Source organism: Rhinatrema bivittatum, chromosome 2 (genome assembly GCF_901001135.1).
Source record: "Rhinatrema bivittatum chromosome 2, aRhiBiv1.1, whole genome shotgun sequence".
NCBI classification, from domain to species: Eukaryota; Metazoa; Chordata; class Amphibia; order Gymnophiona; family Rhinatrematidae; genus Rhinatrema; species Rhinatrema bivittatum.
This window is the reverse complement of record NC_042616.1, coordinates 621,923,699-621,939,561: the sequence shown is the minus strand read 5'-3', so window position 1 is coordinate 621,939,561 and position 15,863 is coordinate 621,923,699. Positions and strand designations below refer to the sequence as shown.

At 40.8% G+C, this 15,863-nt stretch overlaps 1 protein-coding gene across 6 annotated transcripts in view; it reads right to left on the bottom strand.

The window, feature by feature from the left end:
* The window catches only part of MAPRE2 (microtubule associated protein RP/EB family member 2), a 317,614-nt gene that overhangs the window by 49,073 nt on the left and 252,678 nt on the right, over window positions 1–15,863 (bottom strand). For all 6 annotated transcript variants that reach the window (XM_029591235.1, XM_029591238.1, XM_029591236.1 and 3 more), the window contains one exon: window positions 8,104–8,317. In XM_029591235.1, the coding sequence (XP_029447095.1) occupies window positions 8,104–8,317 (214 nt within the window). The remainder of the gene's footprint in view (window positions 1–8,103; window positions 8,318–15,863) is intronic.

Genomic DNA, 15,863 nt, shown 5'->3' with positions numbered 1-15,863 from the left:
CTACAAAGAACACTTAGGTGATTTCAGCTAGCATTAAACAGACCCAATCCCTCTAGTTCAGTAGAGTTTTAATACAGAGCATGATTGAGATTTCCACGCAAGTACTGCCTTTTAAGCTCCTCAGTCAATTGAACTGCTTCACTTTAGTTGGTAGTCTATTCTCTAGGGAGGCGGGAGGGTATTAAGCAAGGCTAATTAATCTACTGTCTATGAAGAACTCCATTTACGGTAAGCAAATTTAATTTCTCTGTTGACAAACAGGACTGGGGAGTCCCAAGCTGTGGGTTGCAAGTGCAGCATTTAATGAAAAAGCAACCTGGAGCCCCCCCCCCCCATGGAGAGAGGACTACTGGGTAAACAGGCTATGCAAAGCTGCTTGCCCAAAACTATTGTCACTTCTACAGATATTGTCCAGACAGTAATGGGACATGGAGTGAATCAAGGACTAAGTTGCAGCTTTGCAGAGGTCTTCAATGAACACGGCTCTTGGGTGAGCCACTGAGGTAGCCATGGCTCTTTCCCAATGCGCCTTGACAGAGTTTGAGATCTGGAGGCCAGCTAGAGAATGGCAATGAGCGATACAGTCTGCTAGCCCAGGAGTTCTCAACCCAGTCCTCGAGACACACCTAGCCAGTCAGTTTTCAGGATATCCACAATGACTATGCATGAAACGGATTTACATACAATGGAGTCAGTGCATGCAAATCTATGTCATGCATATTCATTGTGGATATCCTAAAAACAGGACTGGTTAGGTGTGTCCCGAGGACTAGGTTGAGAATCACTGTGCTAGCCAATTGGAAAATGCACATTTGCCGTTCTCAGTGTGAGAGTCAGGAGACAAAAATAAAGTCAAGACTTACAATGTAGTTCAGTTCTCTTCAGATAATAGGCCAAGGACCTTTTACAGTCCAATGAATGGAAGACCTTCTCCCATTTATGTGCATGAGGTCTTGGAAGGATAATGGATAAGACACTAGCTTTATTTAAATGAAATGCCAAAACCACTTTTGGTTACAACTGTGAGAACTAAGCCCAACCCTGTTATGAAAAAACTGCAGATACAGCGAATAATGAACTAATGCTTGTAGTTCGCTGACTCTTCTAGCTGAAACACCACTTTCCAGGTGAGATACCTTAAGGAACTTTACTCACAAGGATTTGTAGGGAGGCTTCATCAGTTATGTCAGGACGACAATCAAGATCCTATGGCATCACCGGTCTGGCAAATATGTCTTGTATGCCACAGACCCTTCATGACCTTTGACACAGAAGATGGATGGAGATCAGCACTTTGACCAATAATGTACTGAGGCCCAAAGAGGAAAGGGAAAACAAATAGGAAAAGGAAAAACAAATACTGAAGTAGATCTTTTGGAATACATGCAGTTTTAAGGACACTGCCTGACCCCATGAGAAAAAAGTTTCCATCTCAAGCTGTACAGTCTTCTAGTAACATAGTAATGATGGCAAAAAAAAAGACCAAATAGTCCATCCAGTCTGCCCAGCAATTTTCTTATGAAAGTAACTGCCGTTCTATGCAGGTTACCCCCATGTTTTTGATAAGGGTCCTAACTGCCTCTCTGTGCCAGTTACCCGCAAGCCTTATGTTAAGGTTAGTAACAGACAGCTTCCTGTCAGAAATTACAAAATCCTTTAACTCCATAGATAGTGGCAACATCCATGCCATCAAGTTGAGAGGGGGGAGAAGTTATATGGCCCAGACGACCCTCCTTCTGAGTTATTAGAGCTGGTTCAGATCCCAGAGAGATCGGTGAGCAGACTAGCAATCTGACAAGGTAAGAGACACACTTGCCTGGAACAAGCTGAAGCAACGAGGATAAGGTGTGCTCGCCACAAAGCTGAGGTATTTCCAATGAGATTGATGGATGGATGGATATGTGAGCACATGCATCTTTTTGATTCAGGGCACATATCCAGTCTCCTGCTTTTGTTCAGACTTCATAAATCCAGAATGGGTCTCCATCCCCCTGACTTCTTCGGGTTACAGAAATAGCAAGAGTAAACTTTTTGCCATGACCTTTGGGAGCAACAGGCTCTATATCTCCGCTAGCTGAGAATTCATGCCACCTCAAGATGGAGCTGGGTTCAGTAAGACAAATTCGGATTGAAGGTTAAATATTGATGCAGTGCGAGGAGACAAGGGAAACGCAAACCTAAATGCCACAATTTTGAGGACTGGTCCTTGGTGATCTTCTGCCATTCTGAGTTATAGAAGAATTTATCCTCCTACCAGAGGAGTTGTAGTCATCAAAACCTTGGACTAATCCTAGGCTGAGCCTGCTGTGGTGCTTTTGGTTGATGTCTCTTACATGAATGTCCTCGTTCAGGAAGCTGCTGTTGCAGTAGTGCAGGTGGGTCATTATACTGCTGAAATTGACAGTAGGGGTGTCTCTGGAATAAAGAATGCTTATAAGTGAAGTAAGGATGTCTAGAGGAAAAAGACTGGAAGGGGAGCAATAAGTAAATTTACAGTTCTAGAACTAAACTTTCAAAAAGGAATCTGATAAAATGAAGAAAATATTAACAAACTGAAAGGTGTAGCTACAAAGACTGTGTACAGCAGGCATGGACATTGTTTAAAAATATCTGAGAAGCCCAGTCCAGATGTATTTCACACATCAAAAAAGGTAGAAGGAAGGACTATGTACCTTCTTTGCAACTGACTGTTCTTGTTTTGCAACTTAAGTAATAATTTTGGGGAATTTTTTAAATTTATAATATTAATTTTTTATATCCAATTTGTGAAACTCACTACCTTTGTTGTATTTTCTTTTGTATACATTACTGTTTGTATTCAAGTCATTTCATGCTCCACTGCCTCAGATACAACATTCTGTGTTTATGGGAAAAATGCTTAGTAAATGAGGCCCTTAGATTCACTTCTGCCCCTTTTTTTTGGCGTTGACAATTTTCCCATTTTTAGTGGCCGAATTACAATTATACTATTTTAGATGTTTCAAGTTTGGTGTCACTGGGTATTCACAAAAAGGGGGTAGTGTAGAGAAATACTCTCTTTTCTTTTGGAGCACATTACCAGGACTAAGGGGAATACTCCCACCCGAAGAGTCCCTCAGGGGTAGAGGAAAGGCAGAATTTTAAGATGGAGTAAATCAGAAGGAATCACCAGCAATGTACACAATTTTAAAATGTAATATGTCAAAGCTAAATAAAAACAAATTATTTCACATAAAATTGATCATTTGCTCTATATTTCTGTGATAAAGCAAGTGTTGCTTACCTGTATCAAGTGTTCTCACAGGACAGCAGGATGTTAGTCCTCACATATGGGTGACGTCAGTGGACGGAGCCCTGCTATGGAAAACGTTTCTGTCAAAGTTTCTATAAAGCTTTGACTGACGCTGGCACACTGAGTGCACTGAGCATGCTCAGCCTGCAATTATCCCTGTGACCACAGGTGTCTCTCCTCAGTCTCGTCTTATAGCAAAAAGCGCAAGCGAAACTAAAATCATAAAACATATGTAGACCCAACTCTGCGGGGTGGCGGGTGGGTTTCGTGAGGACTAACATCCTGCTGTCCTGTGAGAACACCTGTTACAGGTAAGCAACACTTGCTTTCTCACAGGACAAGCAGGATGGTAGTCCTCACATGGGTGAGTACCGAGCTGAGGATGCCCGAGAGTGTACCCAATGCACCCAAGATGTGCAAAAGATGAAGCATCGGGGGTGGAATTTGGGTAGGAGGACATCCTGAAACCCTTAATGGGTTGGTGGAAGGATATTAGGTAGTTAAACTGAACAGAAGAGTAGTAGACGGACTGGCCAAACATGGAAGCATGCCGGCCAGTCTTATTAAGGGATAATAGGCTGCGAAGGGATGGAGAGAGCTCCAGGTCGCAGCTTTGCAAATATGTACAAGAGGCACTGGCCGAAGGTGAGTTATTGAGGCTGGTATGGCCCTAACAGAGTGTGATTACACACGTGTTGTAGTGAAATGCCTGCTTGTTAGTAGGAAAAAGAGATAGCAAATGTTGCTTACCTGTAACAGGTGTTCTCACAGGACAGCAGGATGTTAGTCCTCACATATGAGTGACATCACAGGATGGAGCCCAATCACGGAACACTTTTGTCAAAGTTTCCAGAACTTTGACTGGCCCCTACTGGGCATGCCCAGCATGGCACTAACCATGAAGCTAGCAAGGGTCCCCCTTCAGTCTTGTTTAAAAGCTACAGGCAGTGCCGAAAAATAAAATAAGAAAACGTTACGAACCCAACACCGCGGGGCGGCGGGCGGATTTCAGGACTAACATCCTGCTGTCCTGTGAGAACACCTGTTACAGGTAAGCAACATTTGCTTTCTCACAGGACAAGCAGGATGGTAGTCCTCACATATGGGTGAGTACCGAGATAAGGATGTCCAAGAAATGCACCAAATGTACCCAGGTGTGCAAAGCACTAGGACTGGGATAAAATTTGGTACTCAAACAACTGATATGGCTGAAGTCTGCTGTTGACTAGGTTCCCCACCCAACTGAGCTCCTGCAACAGGGAGATCACCTTGCGGATCACCAGGCAGCTCTCTTCCAGAGACTTTGCCTGAATCAGCCAGTTGTCCCAATACTGGTGTACCAGGATCCCATCCTCTCTCAACTCTGCCACCATCACCACCATAACTTTGGAAAAAGTTCTGGGTGCGGTGGCCAGACCAAAATGTAGCACCCAAAACTGATAATGGCACCCCAACACCGCGAAACACAGAAAACATTGGTGCTGCAATCAGACTGGAATATGGAGGTATGCCTTGGACAAATCCCAGGAGGTCAGAAATTCTCTTGACTGAATGGCCATTGTCATTGAGTGCAACATTTTCATGTGAAAATGAGTCACCTGCAAATGACGGTTGACTCCTTTAAGATCCAGGATGGGACGAAAGGAGCCCTCCTTTTTGGGCACAATGAAATAATGGAATATCAACCCGTATTTTCTTGTGACGTAGCTACTGGAAACCACAGCCCTCAGAGTGAGCAGCCTTCTTCTGCAGGGAGACTCCATGAACACATCCAGAGGAACACTGCTAAACTCTAGAACATATTCCTCTCATATCGCCTCCAGGAACCACTGATCCAATGTGATTTCAAGCCATCTCTGATAAGAGAGAGAGAGGTGTCCCCCCTATCTCCTGTTCCCAGGGGTAGGTTGGCAAACCTTCATTGGGAGGCTGATCCCATGCCCCGCCTAGGCTGTCTGGGACAAAAGGAATGAGATCTACTGAAAGGCCAAGTCCACTGAAAGGTCGCCTCTCTGTAGGGATGAAACTGCTTGGAACCCTTGAGATGACCTCTCATATCAAAGAGGCACGGTGACTGCTTATCTGCCGGCAACAGAGGAACTGGAGATTAGCCTCACTTACTGCCCAGTTTTTCCAACTCACTCCCAAACAAGAGCGGGCCCTTTAAAAGGCAGCTTTGTAAGATTCGCTTTGGAGATCGCATTGGCTGACCAATTTCTCAGCCATAACTGACGCCTGGCTGCTATTACCGAAGCCACTCCTCTGGCCAAGGTGCGAACCAAATCACAGCCCATATCTGCCAAAAAGGCAGAGGCGGGTTCCATAACTGCCCTGGAATTCACTCCAGAATTATCAACCTCCTGAGAGAGAAGCAAACAAGAATGAGCAACAGGGAACAACAAGATTCAATATTCAAGGTCATTCCCACTGCTTAGAATGCTTGCTTAATGATGGCTTCAATCCTCCTATCATGCACATCCTTCAAGGCTGCTCCTCCTGCCACAGGGATAGTCATCCGTTTAGAGACGGCACTGACAAGCCCATCTACTTTCAGAAAATGCAGGCGCCCTTTCACCACTGGATCCAGGGGGTACAGGCCTTCTAAGATCCAACCCCCTTTGAAATTTGCCTCCAGGGCATCCCACTCTAGATCAATCAATTCTTGAATGGCCTCCATAACAGGGGCAAAAAACCAAGAGGCTTTATGCAAAGAAATCAAAATGGGATTTTTTTTTTTTGGCTCAGACATGAATCTGCCCCAGGTACTCCCAGCATCTTCAACATCTGGGAAATCAGGGCCAGCAGTTCATCTCTATGAAAGAACCACAACATAGACCTATACGGTTCTAGTCCCGGAGAAATTTCCCCATCCTCCAGACAGTCAGGATCTGCCTCATCATCAGTGTCATCCGGATTCCTATCCAGAGTACCTGTAGTCAATAGAGGTGTACTTCAGCGCTTAACAGTAGTACCAGAAGAGGGAGAGGCCACCGCCTGAGAATCTGACCTGACAGGATTAGACGGAACTGAGGAATGCACCTAAAGAAAGGATTACAATCCTTGAAAAAATTATACCCAAGAAAAGGTAGAAGGATCCATGCCAAAACCAGAAGGCACGTGTGCTGTGCCCATCCCCTGTTGAGGAACCAGTCAAGGGAGTTCCAAGGTCAGGGGTCCTTCCTGATATGTCCTTAACTAAGCCATCAACAGGTTGGAAAGAACCAGGCTTAGTAAAATCAGAGGAAGATAATTCTCCCAGAGCCTCTAAGCAGTGCTGTCACAAGTTTGAAACTGAATAACTCGATTCTATCACCTCACTTAGTCTTTACTCATAACTTATTAGATAGAACTCCAGGCTGAGATGCCCAAATATGACAGGCAGCACAGAGGGAAAGGCACTTAGGTAGGTGCCATTAATCCATCATTAGGCTTAACAGGTGACTAAAGATGTGCGTCCAACCGAAAACTGAAAAATTAATGCACAAAAATTTTATGTGCACTAAATTTAGGGGTCCAAGGCTAAGCACCGCAAATAAGTGCACTGTCACCGCACCAGACCTGGGTGCATGACCAATATATTTCAGAACGTGTACACAGGCAGCGCACCCAAAAGAAACTGAGCACACAATTTGAACACCGATGGTCCTGCAGAGGGCAGCTGAATGCGCAGAAAGAAAGTGCGAGTAAACACCACCAAGGTCTACCACGCGACATACAGAAAGAAGCCTAACAGTGGGGCCTAGCTCACCCTGGCTGCTCAATCCGCCAGGCTGCCCAAGTCTCTTAACGCCCACGGGAGCAGGAACGAACATCAGAATGGCACACCAAGCATGGAGACCAGAGGAAGTCCTAAAACAACCCCTCTACTCTGTCTCTGACTTTTTTTTTTTTCAACTTACCTGAGCTTAGCCTTTTCCGGCTGAATACAGAGACGGTCTCCGGCTTCAGGGGGAGAAGGCCTATATTGTCACCGCCATGTTCAGCTTCCTACACCCGCTGCCTTTCAGTTGCTTTAATCAGCTAAGTCCATGCCGGCTGAAGAACCAGTTACCGGATCAAGGCACTCATCTGAGGGACTACGGAAATCACCGCAGGAATTCTCAACTGGGGGAGGGACTATTAGGTATCACGCAGGAGAGCATGGCAACTCAAAAGCTCCTATTAATTCTCCTCTAAATTTTGAAGCAATCCCCAGTAGGGAAATCACATCCCCCATTTTTTGGAGATAGAGAATACTAGCAGGCTGATGTCACTGCATGAGTATATATAATGTGATATCAGTTTGCTCTGTCTCCATCTGCTGGTAGAGGTGTATAACCCCACTGACCTTGAATCCATCTGTCTGGGTGCTAGGAAAATGTTTTGAGCTTCTTCCTAAATTAGGAAGACATTTTGGATTTCAGCTTCTCTGGCAGCTCACTGTAGACCACAACACTAAAAAGCTCATGTGATTTGACAAGTTTAATAAGCTTGAACAATAGGACATCAAAAAATTCAGAAAGACAGGAGGAAGAAACATGGACGATATATTTTAAAAATATTAAAACAAGGAGCCAGGCTTCTGATTACCTTAAAAACAAGTGTGCTAGTCATTGCATTTAGTGGTGTTAAGCATGAAACATTCATTCACAAAAATTATGAAATGCCTTCCAACAGGACAGTCTATCCAATTTCTTTTATTTGCTGATACCAGTAGAATGTACATGCGATTTAATGCCTACAATATTCCTTTTTGCAGATATGACATTTCACTCTATTTTTATAGAAACTGGCAAGCAATATGCATTAAAAGGTGTCTAAAAAGTGACTGGATTTTTCAAAAGGTTCAGTACCTGCTGTAGGGGAGTTTGCATGATGAGATTTTTTTGGCAAGTTGAAGATCTGTTCACCAGGGTCTGGGGGAGGAATGGCATCTTGTCCTTGTCGAGCCTCCATGGGATTATACTCTTTCCCATCGTAGTTAGCATCAAAGAACTTCTTGAACCACTGGATGAAATCTAAGTTGTCTTGGAAGCGCCCTTTCACCAGTTTCTCCACTGGAATTACCTAAAAACACAACAAAATTTGACAATATATGAAGGTAATGAAAACCATAGAACTAAATTTAGCAGAAATAGTTATTCAGCTATTTGAAGAATGTAGAATTCAATGGATCTCTGGTCTTCTTTCAACTTAATCAATTGTGGAACTATAACATTTGTTCTATTAACATGCAGAGTTCTACTGCTTGTCTTCTGATGTCATAAAACACAAGGGAATACATGATTTTATAACAATATAAACAGTAAAACTAGTTATATAGTTCTATTATTTATATAGTTCTATTTTTTTTTCCAGTATCTATGTTCTACTATGGCAGTTTGGCCAACTTCAGTCCTCATGAGCCACAAACTGGCCTAGATTTCGGGATATCCACAAAGAATATGCATGAGATGAGTTTTTCTTCTCCCCTGCTGCAACGGCAGGGGAGAAGAAAAACAACCAATAAGGGCTGAATAACATAGTCTGGGTAAAAAAATAAGCATGGGTGTAGCTTGCTTATTGCGGCAGTTACTACCCCTACTACCCCTAACTAATCAAGCTTGATATTTCACTTGGATGCAGCTCCATCACTGCTCTCTACATTAATGATGGGGGTGGAAGGGAAATAGAACCAAAGAGCTAAGAGAAACAGATAAGTATGAGAAAAAAATGTGTGAAGCTTGCTGGGCAGACTGGGTGGCCGTTTGGTCTTCCTCTGCCGTCATTTCTATGTTTCTATGAGATAGATTTGTATACAATAGAGATAGTGCAAGTACTGGAGTCTGCCATCTTTGCACTATAGATTACTTTCCTCTGCCGTGGTAATATCCCACTGACATACTGCAGCATACTACAGTAAGAGGATGCAGTCATTTTTTTAACATTAAACCTAACATACATAGTAACATGATAATGACAAGGTAAAGAATAAGGTTGCTCAGCAAGCTGCTTATGGTTGTAATTGCTGTTCTGTGAAGATTATACAAAGGACATTCAGACAATAACAAAACAAATTTGAAAAGTTTTATTCCTATAGTCATAACAGGCCCATCTTGATGTTGTGTGTTTGCTATTCATGAAAAGTATGGTACTGGAGGAAGTGAAATCGCCAGGGCCTATGCAGCATATTCTCGGAGCTCCTCTCTCCAATGGGCCTAATCAGTTAATTATCAAAGCCATAAGTGACCTTCCCGGCTTCAAGATATCACCTGTGAAGGCAGGAGATGTTGTGATGTCCTCAAAAAAAGAAGTAGATTTTCATAATTTTTCTTATACAAAAATGGACAACACTATCTGTGCTGAGCACAGGGAGTCAGAGGAGCAGGAGGGTTCAAGCCTGAAAATAGGCCTCAGTGATGCAGTTTCAGATGCAAATCAAGACATTCCCTCGCATGCTAAATTTAGGGAATGGTTTATGGAGATTCACAAAGACATTCAAGAAAACAAGAAAACGCTTATAAACCTGATGTCCGATATCCGGAAGGACCAGACTGAGATATGATAGAGGGTCAATGAGATGAATATGAGAAAGGAAGCTTAGGGTGACTCAGTCAACTGTATTAAAGCTTAATGTGAGTCACTGTTCTCAGAAAACTCTCTGTTAAAAGAAAAGGTTGCCAATAAGGAAAATAGAGCGAGACATAGCAACCTAAGGTTCAGAAGGTTTAAGGAAATACCCGAGAATAATGATTTTGCAACAGTGATCCAGCAATTTGGGAAATTCTTCTTGAATTCTTTGGAGGGCTCTGAAGCGAATATGGAGGTGGAAATAAAGTAGGTAGAGCACACAGGGCACTGGCAGAGAAGTTGCCTAACAGACCAATAGACATTATTGCATGTTTCCACAATTATGTGCTTAAAGAAAGATTAACTGCTGCTGCATGCAAGCAAATGGTGTGGCCCTGAGAAGGTAAACCTAATATGGGTGAAATTACACGTGACTCTCAGACACTACATGAATTACAAGTGAAATAAATGAGAGTCTGTATTTATTTTCCAAAATATAACAGCAGTAATACAAAATGCCTAACCTCAATGCACACCACACATCAAATTTATTCCCATTCATACATTAAAAACATCCCATCACCACAAAAAATAAATCATTTTTCTTATACATCATAACATTTTATTGTATTTACTCGTTTTTGTAATCCGGCATTCATGTAAAAACATATCACGTCAGTTTACATCCTAGGGCAGACATCAATAACACATTTGCATTTTAAAATAAACGATTTAAAAACTAAATACATATTATCAATTTTTCTTAAAATATCTAAAATAAAAACTAAAACAGCTATGCATCAAAAATAAGATCCTAAAAAAACTAAAATAATAAAAATGAACTCAAAGTCAGGCATCAGATAAATACAAGGGGCACGAGCAATGGGGGAAATGGAAATTCTACAAAAAACATTGAAAATGGCACAAATCTTATATCCCCATCAAGAATATTTTAAACAAAAAAGAAAAAAACAAAGAAAAACTAGAGAAAATATAGAAAAAAATAAAGAAAAAATGGCAATCAACTGACGCTGAAGAGACTCCAAAATCCCTCAACCATGATTCAAATGACTTTCACATACCATACACACGCCAAACACCCACCGATACCAAACACACTCAAAAGCATACTCGATAACCCCCACCTACAAAAAAAACCAAAACAGACATCTACCATTCATACAAAGCCTCACACAACCCACCTTAAACACCACAACCCCTAAAGAATCTAATACCCCAAGCACTTTTATACCTTCACCACCTAACAAATAATCCCATATATAAACTATACCATTCTAATCCATCCAATATATTCATCTTTCAACCCCAAGGCATACTTACACAATCTGTACTCCCCTATCTCTATGCATCATGTCAACCCACTATTCCACAGCTCCTGTGTCACAAAGTCCCCTTTAACATTACATAAACGCGGACCATTCAACCTCTCCATTCAGTCCACGAGGAGCTAATGTCTGTCATTCAAAGATATACCGCTGTTCCCACTGCCTTAAGTGTAAAATATTGCCCCCTACTACATAATAGCACTGTTTTACGACGAAGGACTTGATGTAGAGGGCTATAAGGGTTGAATTTAGGTACTCCATTGCCATTATATTTCAAGGTAAGTAGTTGGTCGGTATTAACATTCTGAGCAGAAGGGCTGTATGTTGTTTTCATAAATATTTCGGGCTAATCTGTGGAGATTTATGTTTGTAGGAGATTCTTGTATGGGGTAGTCATTTATTGGTGAGCGTTCACCTGGGTTGCTGAAAGAATTGGTTAGGAGGTGGTCGTAAGGTCAGTTGATTGCAGTTATTTTTTCTTTATTTTTTTCTATATTTTCTCTAGTTTTTCTTTTTGTTTGTTTAAAATATTGTTAATGGGATATAAGATATTTATGTGCCATTTTCAATATGGTTTTGTAGAATTTCCATTTCCCCTGATGAAGCCGTGATGGCATAACAAGGGCCCCTTGCAGGGTATTCATTTACAGAATTGATAAGGAAGAAATCTAATCACCTATGGAAGACATTTACTCATTAGTCGGAAGTGTGAGTGGAACACGGTGGCCCATATCCAGCATGTTGAAGGAGATATATTGGAGTATCAGTGATTGTCGACATGTAGTTTTGTTCTCGTTTAGAGATTGTGGCAACATTTTTGATCACTGAGCAATATTAATATTATATTTTAGACAACATGATGTGTATGTACTCATTATAGGAGACAAAGGAGACTTTGTGAAAAGTTCGGAAACTTTGTTATGTCCCTAACAAAAAATAAGGGACATATTCATATGGGCCATATAGATAGTATAGGATTGTTGATTGGTATGTCATGTTTTGAAAGTATACCATCTTTTTTGGTTTACACCACAATAGACGTGCAAGGATATGGTCTACATGATAATAAACACGAAAGAATGTGGTTAGCGTTCACCATTGATGTAAAAACAGCAATATTGTAAATGGTACATTAATCTTTGTTATGTGATAATTAATATGTATTTTTGCATTGCTCATGCCTTTTGTATTTATCTGATGCCTGTTCTTGGTGTTATGATGTATAAAACATGTTTTATTTTTTGTGGTGATGGGGTGTTTTTAATGTATGAATGGGAACGAATGTGAAGTGTGGTGTGCATTGAGGTTAGGCATTTGTGAATTACTGATGTTATATTTTGGAAAATAAATACAGACTCATTTATTTCACTTGTGGTCCTGAGAAGGGCAGGATATTACTGTTTTTGCAGACCTTTCTCAAGCTACGCTGAGAAACAACCAGGAGCTCAAAGATGTTACTTTATTTTTGTGGAAAGAAAATATAAAATACCGGTGGCTTTTGGCTTAGCCTTTACTATCGATGGGATTTCTACAAAGATAAGTTCTCCAAAAGAGGCTGATGCAGCATTAAACCAGAGATTACACTGGTAGTTTGGAATCGCAGGCTGCACCGTCTAAAGAGGATTTTCCAAGTTGACAATGCGTTGGCAAGGGGAGCAGTCATCTGAGATGGCAATCAAGTGGCTCGGTGATCTTACATGAAGCAGTAGTGCTGAACTTTAGGTCAGAAATCCTTGTCCATGCAGCTTAAACAATTGGCTGAATTACCTATAAGGCATGAGGCCATTTCTGCCTTTCTTTTGAAAAATGACAGATGGTATAACAGCTATACTGATGTAGTTTTGCGGCTAATTCTTGATTCATATCATAAGCTAATTCTGATAATGCTTTATTTTCTTGAACTGAGTGACTTCATTACAGCTAACATAATGACCTGGTTATATCTTTCATTTACTCTTTATAGGGGCCTGGTTGTATACAGAGAGAGAATCCATTGGCCTGGTAAGGTTTATTCCTCCGGATGAAGATGATTATTTGCGCAGAAAAATAGCAGATCAGTCTGAGGGAGGGGAAGGGGGAAGGTTTGGGTAGAGGTAACATCGGAGAACTGGGTGATGTGAATTGCATAGCACAGTCAGATAAAGAATTGATTTATGATGCATGATAATATACATCTTTGGTTTGGCCAGGTTATGTGGCTGGTTCTAGGGTAGGGTGGCCATTGGAAGGCTGACATGGAAGGATTAATGGTGTTGTGTGTTCTCTTGGGAGGGATTAGCCTGCTTATCTTGGATAATCTATTAAAGTCATCATAGATAGTTTTTGAGTGGTATCTATTAACATAAAGGGTCTCAACTCATTCCATAAAAGAAAACTTCTAACAAGGAAATGGGGGATCTCAAAGCTTCCATAATACGATTACAGAAAACTCATTTAAAGGGGTGTTATAAATATCTGATGCGCTTTCATAACTACTCACATATGTTGGGGTAGGTATCCTTTTTGCTAAAGAGTTTTTTTTTTTAAATACAAATCCTGCATTTGGGACCCGCTTAGTAGATTTATTTTGCTCCAGTTGCTAATGGGGGAGAGCTCTATACAGTAGTTAATATATGTGCACCAAATAGAGATCAAGGGGATTTTTTTTGATAAACTGCAAATCTATTTAGTGAACAACACTGTGGGACATTTGATTCTGGGGGGTGATTTCAACTTGGTTTGAGTACCAGCATTAGATAGTTCCCAGGGTGTTGTGTCTGTCTCATCAATTCACATGGCCAAACAAACAGTTGATGGAAACATGGGCGAATTTTCCCATTTCTAGGAACTATACTTTTTTCTCTAAATCCCATAATATATACTCAAGAATTGACTTTATATTGGTTGACAGGGGATCAGTTAATAGTATTCTAAAGGTAGAAATTGAATCTATAACCTGTCTGATCAGGCTCCAGTTTGGATAATAAGGTGTTTAATTATGACTCAGATAGTAGGTTCTGGAGATTGAATGATTCTTTGTCGTCAGCTAAAGAATTAAATTTAACAGATACAATTTTGGAATACTTAGTAACTAATGGTAAGGGAGACATTTCCAGACGTGGTGTGGAATTGCCTCAAGGCATTCATTTGGGGTCATTTTATTTCTAGGACTTCCTTTCTGGAAAAAAAAAAAAAAAAGACAAAATGGCTCTTTGAAATAAGATAAGAGAATTGGAAGCTATCCATAAGGGATCAGGTTCTAAAAAGATCCTACAACAGCTGTCTAAAGCCAGGGAGGATCTCCAGGGCCTGGACCCAAGTACTATAGCTCATCATTTATATCTGACCAGACAAACATTTTTTGATAGAGGAGACAAGGCAGGCCACTTTTTGGCAAGAAGATTAAAACAGATCTCCACCCAAAATAATATCCTTAAAATAAAAAAGTAAAGAGGAGAAAATTTTGATATCAAATGTGGACATAAGGAATCGCTTCTTCAAATTGTATGAGGAATTATAAGGTACTGAGAATTCCATCATACAGGAATGTTGGAGTGTTACCTACAAAATGTCCCTTTACTGGGTTTGCCAGAAGATAATCGGGAGTGGTTGGATAGAGAAAGTTCGAATACTGAGGTAGCCCTAACCATTAGAATTCTTAAAACTGGTACATCACCAGGACTGGATGACTTTACAGCTAAATTTTATCAACAATTCTTGGCATGTTTAGTGGGTCCTTTGGCTAAACTGTTCAATCATCTAATGGGAGGAGGGCCTTTTGCTTCCAGATTCCTATCTAGCGGGGTAACAATTATAGCAAAACCAGGAAGAGATCCAGCAGTTTGTGGGTTTTATCACCCAATATCAATAATTAATTTAGACTTGAAGATCCAGGCTAAAGTTTTAGCTGATTGGTTAACCAAAGTGATTGGCTGGCTTATTCACTCCGATCAGGTGGGCTTTATTCCAGGAAGAATGGCCTCAGACAATGTGAGGAAAATAATTGACATCATGTGGTGGGCACAAAGAAAATATACCATACTTGTGTCTTACAGTAAATGCAGAAAAGGCGTTCGACATGGTGCACTGGCCTTTTTTGTTTAAAACAATGGAAAAAATGGGTTTTGGGGGATATGTTCTTAAATGGTTAAATAAATTGTATGACTCTCCACTGGCATGAATGGAGATTATTCCAATAATTTTCCATTTGAGAGAGGAACCCCGTCAGGGTTGCCCTTTGTCACCTCTTGTTTGCTATATTTCTGGAGCCTTTTGCTATTAAGATAAGGGAAAATACTGGGATTGCTGGTTTTGGTATAGAAAATGGATCTTATAAATTACCTCTTTTTGTAGACGATGTAAATAGTATATTTACATTAACCGACCTTGGGTTGTCAAAGACATGGTGGTAAGGGAGATGAGTGATGTTAGCAAAGTATTAGGGTTAAAAATTAATTGGGACAAATCCAAATCTACAGGAAGAGATACTTTAAGGATTTCTGAACACATTTTACAAAGCAAAGATCCATTTAAATGGGAGATCCACAAAATTAAGTACTTGGGGGTTTATCTAGGTAAAAAATTGTAAGATCTCTATTCTCTTAACTACCCACCTTTAATTTACAAGATTCTGAAGGATTTCAAAAATGGGATACTCTTTTTTTTTTGTCATGGCTGGGAAGAACTGTAGTGACTAAAATCAATATTCTACCTCAGTTGGGTTATTTATTTCAAACTAT